The 5,919-nt window shown below is 35.1% G+C and overlaps 1 protein-coding gene across 2 annotated transcripts; it reads left to right on the top strand.

Moving 5' to 3' along the window:
- Window positions 1-1,262: 1,262 nt before the first annotated feature.
- LOC135936395 (uncharacterized) lies at window positions 1,263-5,637 on the top strand. 2 transcript variants are annotated; one of them, XM_065479192.1, is made up of 8 exons: window positions 1,263-1,873; window positions 3,481-3,693; window positions 3,749-3,859; window positions 3,917-4,036; window positions 4,428-4,475; window positions 4,532-4,782; window positions 4,842-5,028; window positions 5,254-5,637. In XM_065479192.1, the coding sequence occupies exons 2-8, from the start codon at window positions 3,489-3,491 to the stop codon at window positions 5,625-5,627; spliced, it is 1,296 nt and encodes a 431-aa protein (XP_065335264.1). In that variant the 5' UTR covers window positions 1,263-1,873; window positions 3,481-3,488; the 3' UTR covers window positions 5,628-5,637. The 2 variants fall into 2 exon arrangements, with proteins under 2 accessions (XP_065335264.1, XP_065335263.1); XM_065479191.1 differs by lacking the exon at window positions 1,263-1,873 and adding an exon at window positions 3,128-3,392.
- The last annotated feature ends 282 nt before the right edge of the window (window positions 5,638-5,919 follow it).

The following is a 5,919-nucleotide window of genomic DNA, read 5'->3' as shown; positions in this document are numbered from 1 at the left end:
GGACCCAATGCCTAAAGAATTATTATTGCTAACCTCTGCGGTAAACTAAAAGTTGCCAGAACTTACGATTTTTACGATGAACGCGCACTTCAGGCAGTAACGTACGTCACTCTCAATAACTAAAAAACTTGCCTTCAATTCGCAGTCAGATCTACTCACTCCCCTTTTCGCCATGATTTTTTTTTTAAATTCAAACAATCGAGTCGATCGACAACAATCGACAACGCACCAAAAGTTTGAGAAGAATATAAAAATATCATTGTTGGCGTTCGCATTGTTTATTATTTTATTTTTAAGTTTTACCAATATTCAGAAATAGTATTATAAACATTGGCGCAATAGAAATTTTAAACAAACATTGCCAAATATTTTTTATAATATTGGCAATAGAAATAATAAACAAACTTTTTTAATAATTTTTGTTAAATATTTCGTTTTTAATATTTAAAGTGGAATGATACTGGGCAACAATTGAAAATTATTTGAATTGTTGGATGCCATAAACAATTGATCGATAAACAATTTGTTCAACAATTTGCAATAATAAAAAACGACCCTTCCAACAATAAAAATTCAAATTTTGCCAATTTTCTCCAAAATTTACACCCTATGAGCAATTTAGATTCCTAGAATATTGCTGAATGTTCCTAGAACATTTTGGTTAAATTTATTTTTAATATTCAGTGAATAATATTTGACACGCTTTTTATCTTCGGTAATTATTTATGGAACATTTAAAGGTAATATTTATTTTTAATACTGAGCAATGTTTGGAAAATGTTATTTTAAGATTTCACCAATATTTCCGAGGTCATTTTAATAATATTTTGCGAATATTTTTATGCTCTTTATATTGGGGCAATATTTTAAAATAATATTCGATGAATGTTTTTGCATAATGAGAGTGTATTTTCATAGTAATTTTCATAATTAAAAAGATATGCACATTATTTGTCTCGCCATTTTGGAGAGCAAACTAAACATTAATCAAGTTTAAATAACATTATAATACATATTATGGAAAAGTCACAGTTTTCGCCGCCGAGTTACAGTTTTCGCCACGCCTACTTTAACATGGAATTCTAATAAAAAATAGCGAGATTTGTAACCCGGCAGAAAATGTAACTTTTCCATATCTACAATTAAAAATTAATTAACGAAAACCGACGCGAATGGAATTCTTGCAGCGCTGATAAATTGCTGTCTTCTTTCAATCATTCTCCGCATATCCAGCAATTCAAGCGAATCTTCGACTAAAAATTACCCTATGAGCAATGAAAATTTTTTAAATATTGCTATTTTTTGGTAATATTTAAAAACATTTTACAAATGTTATTTAAAGATATTATTTTTAGTAATATTCTTGTAATATTACAACAATCCTATGACAATATTAAGAAATATATTTTTTAAATAATTGAGAGTAAATATTTAACAATATTAGCCAATGTTTTGTTTCATTTTTCTACTGTCTATGTTAAATTAATATTTCTGAATATTATTAAATGTTGGACAAACACTTATTTACAATAAAAATAGAAGATATACACGTGTATAGCTGTAGATGTCCAAATTCGAATTATTATTATCTCATCAAACTATTGGTGAGTGTCGATGGCAAATAAGGGAGTGAATGAATTGAAGGAAATGCTGGAGCTGGACGCGAATGGGGATTATTAGTTAATGGGAGTGACGCCACTGCCAACGCGCATGCGCTCATCATAAATTCTTGCAACTGTTGTGTTTGTTGTGTTGCTATTGTTTTCACCTGCCCAGGAGTTGACCCGAGAATTTTACGTAAAATTCTTCAAGCTCTTTGAGACCGCGTTGACTTAGAAGTGGAAGTCGCACCTTTAGAAACAAATTTTTCACGGTAAGAGTTTCAGTTAGTGCTGATTGATGTATTTTGTTGATTTAAATCGTTAACCAAGCTATTTCAAATCGTATAAAAGTAGAGATGAAGGAACAGGGTTCCAAAAAACCCGGGTTTCTTACATTTTGCCCGACCCACCTGGGTTTTATTGGGGGGGGGGGTAATATGGGTTTTTTTGGGGTTTTTTGGGTTTTTTCAAATTTGCTATTCACTGCATTTTTTCAAGAAACGAAGAAATTTAATCCTCATGGCCCGGGACTTGCGAATTTTTCAATGTGCAAAAATGCAGTATTACCTTTTCAGCGTTAAAATAACAGCCAAAAAACAATTTTTTTTATTTCCCAGCATTTTTTATTTTTGATACTAAAAATATTGGAGGCTTGGGCAAAATAGTGGGTTTTATTGGGTTTTTTAGCCTGGTTAAACCCGATAAAACCCGGGTGGGTTTTATCCGGGTGGGGAAAATTCGGAACCCTGTGAAGGAATAGAGACGCTAGCTTATTTATTTGCTGTGTTGAATTTAAAATTGGAAAGATGAAACGACGGTGCTGACGAAGCGTTTTCATCCATATCCTATATACATATCACTCATCTCTACATATGAGAATAATATAATTGTGAAAAACGCAGTTAGATGTGCATAAATAATTCGTTTTGCTTTGTCCTACCGAATTTCTACACAAATTTCTGGTGGGTTGCATTTGCGCTACTGCGGTTCACCACTGGTTTTTAACGATTTTAACCACTCACCTTCAACCTGCCAAAAGTTTAAGCTTATTACAAAATTGAGGTGACGCATATCAGGAGTTGAAAAGATTAATCAGAACCACTCAAAATGTGTGTAGTTTTTACACTTGCCAAACCATTCTCTTTAATTAGAAAATATAGGAGCAGATTATTTTCAAATAATATTGCAGCGCATTTATAATATTGGACGCACTATCATAATATGCGGTTAAGAGTTATGCACATATTTTCTTTCCTTAATCTACCCAATTACGTTTTGGCAATTATTTATTTTATGGAGAAATCATAAATAATTATTACCGCTTCGACTTTTTTCTGCATAACAGAATGAGATAAATATAGGCAGGTGCATAGATAATGTAACTATAACTGCCTTTATTGAAATAATATTCCTAATAATTCCTAATAATATTCCTAATAATATTCCTAATAATTTCAACTATTTTGCTTGCTATATCACAATTTATTTATCTGGACTCGTTATATTTGTGTTTTCAGAAAAGCAAAATGTCTTCTAAGTCGTTTGTAGTTGTCAAGTACATAAAAGTTAATAACCCAAACGGCAAGAACCATGGTGAACTCGAGGAAATACCTAAAATATGGACACAGGGAAACTTAGGACGACCGGGGTGCTTAATAACCTTCACTTATCCAGACCCAAATGATTTTCAACCCAACACAATTAAGCATTTGAAAGGACTTGCCGAAAATAAGAAATACGTCCCCCAGAAGCCTTTTGTCACATGTTCTGCTGCATTGCTTGGTTTCGCAAGTGAGGATTATCATTAGTTTGAGATATTTAATATTTTACAGCAAAAATTAAATCACATTTTGATACTCAAATCGATTTCCTGTTTCAGGCAGCCAAATGAGTGCTCTGGACAAAATCGACAGGCTTAAAAATCACAACCAAAGAATACTTAACACCTCAGACGACGACAGGCCACGAATTAGAATCGTCAATAAAAGGCTGTTTAACGGAGATTTTGAGATCCCTTCAAGAAAGAAGCGTGCTCAAGTCAACGAGACTGATTTATTAGGCTTCGCTTCAAGCTCAAAGGATAAGGAAACTGGTACACTCACGAAAAAAAACTGTTTTTGTGTAAAGTTCATTAAAAATAATTTCAGAAAATTCTGCTCCATTCCACGCAGCCGAAACCTTCTTCACTCAGGAAGAGTTGATTGAAGGCACAGATTTTCTCGCGAAAGGATTAAATCCACCAAAGGAAAACCAAAACAGTTAGCACATATTTTTGTTTATAATTTCTATCCGATCTAATGTTTCCTAAATTTTAGCTGCAATTTCCGCTGTCCCTGTTGAGATAACCTCCGCTGATGCTCGTCGCGTTCCTGGAAAAACTATCGCAACAAGGAATATTTTGAAAGATATCTCTGGAGCTCAAAGCCATGATCCTGGTAAACATTTTGTTAGTCACTCAAGTCTCACGGTGAGAAGCACAGGTGGCTGAATGATTTTGATCCTCCCTGTGAGATCCAAACCACTCGTTCGCTTTATTAACACTTGGAGAGCGTTCCGAACACCGCTTCAAAGTATATACTTTCATATCAAGAGCGCAGACTCTGCAGATCATGTGTCCAGGCACTTTTGATTGATATTTGGCCTAGTTTTTAAACAAAAGCATTTTTTATGCTTGTGGATTTAAACTTCACTTGTCAGATAGTACAAACATGGAGGTGATTTTGATTGTTAAAAGATGTGTACAAACCTACAAAAAAAAGTTGTTAAAAAGGGCAAAGGCCATGATCAGCAGGGTTTACATTGCTAGCTAAAATTATAAATTTACAGTTCCTACTGGAGATAGTGAACCCAGCTTTCTTGTGCCAGCTAGCACTTGTACGTATGATGCAGTAGTTCCTGTGAACGTATCTTATATAGTTTGACATTTTCAGATCTGGCACTAGCTGATGCCGTGAGCAAGAACACGGCACAAAATGCTGAAATCATCAAATGGATGAAAACGTGCTACCAAGAATTGACGTTGCTGAGGAAAGAGAGGATTCAAGCAGCTGAAAAGATTGCATCAGTCCCAATAATTGACAGCTCTTGGACTCAAACCTATGGTTTTCCACTGAACACCGTTTTGGGATATAAAGAGTGCTCCTCCCTGTTGGAAAGGGATAAAAGCAAACTTGAGAGTTTGGTAAGAAGCAAATAAAATTTATGAGGAAAACAGTATATAAAGATTAAAATATATTTTAGATCCAGGCGGTAGAAAGTAACATTTCTGGTTCCACCATCAACATACTCACAACGCGAGCTTTGAAGTTTTTATTGAGAGACGAGGTCTTGCAAACTCTTGTGCTGACCAAGCCGAAGAAATCAATCATTCAGCAAAACTTGGTGAAGACCAAATTCAAGGGCACGTCCCTCTACAAAACCATCAAAGGTATTAATAATTATTAATTTTTTTTTCTTTTGAAAAATACATCTGAAAAGGATAGCGGAATTGATCGTTAATAGAATTAGGTCCAGCGACTCGTAAAGCGACACTATTTTTGTCCTGAATAAATTAGTTTGTCATATTTATTATTTGACCCGTAAACATGATTATTGAAATTTAAGTACCTTTTAATTATTTTAATTATGAAATAAAATCAAATGTATTTTTCAGCTGCGGTTGAGAGAAAATCAAGAGCAAGCGGAATCAACAACTTTAGTGAAGACGTTGTTGATAAAGCAATTACAGCTCACCTCTCTGGCGCATTTTTCCGACTCAACGCAACCAATGGCTCCAGTGAAACTGGAGGCGTCGAGAAGACTGGTGCGATTGCTGAGAAGGCCGCCACTGAAACTGCAGGACCAGGAGAGATCCTCTCTCTGGAGGGAATTTGTGAGTCCCCCCAAGTAACCGAAGAGGAAAGACAAGTTATTGATGTAACTCAATACGACGGTGTCTTCTCCCAGCAAAGCTTCGGAAGTGCTGAAGAAGACGACTGCGAAGAGACTGATCCTAGTTTCAGCCCGACAAATAGCAATGAATTTTAACAACGCGAGGAGAGCAGTGAAGAAGCGTGTGCGCCAAAGACTCTTGTGTGGGGTAAAAGAATTTAACAAAACAACCCCTGAGAGTGCAAACAATTCAAGCTCAAGCTCAATTGCTGGCTGTGACAGTGACTTAAACTTACGTTGTGATGATTTTAATGACAATTATTTCGCTCCACTGCAAGATACGCGGGAAGAAATAATAGTTTCAAGTGCAAATAATGCTTCTTTAGAAACTGAACAAAACTTACCAAGTGTGGAGGAGGCTGCTGTCAAGGAAGAAACTGCTTCTGAA

Source organism: Cloeon dipterum, chromosome 2 (genome assembly GCF_949628265.1).
Source record: "Cloeon dipterum chromosome 2, ieCloDipt1.1, whole genome shotgun sequence".
NCBI lineage: Eukaryota > Metazoa > Arthropoda > Insecta > Ephemeroptera > Baetidae > Cloeon > Cloeon dipterum.
This window is presented reverse-complemented; position numbering and strand designations above follow the sequence as displayed.

Excerpts from the sequence above, each read along its gene's own strand:
- LOC135936395 (XM_065479191.1), top strand. The coding sequence starts at position 3,128 with ATGTCTTCTAAGTCGTTTGTAGTTGTCAAGTACATAAAAGTTAATAAC. Across the intron at positions 3,393-3,480 it reads TGCATTGCTTGGTTTCGCAA|GCAGCCAAATGAGTGCTCTG; the intron begins GTGAGGATTATC and ends TTCCTGTTTCAG. Across the intron at positions 5,029-5,253 it reads CCTCTACAAAACCATCAAAG|CTGCGGTTGAGAGAAAATCA; the intron begins GTATTAATAATT and ends TGTATTTTTCAG.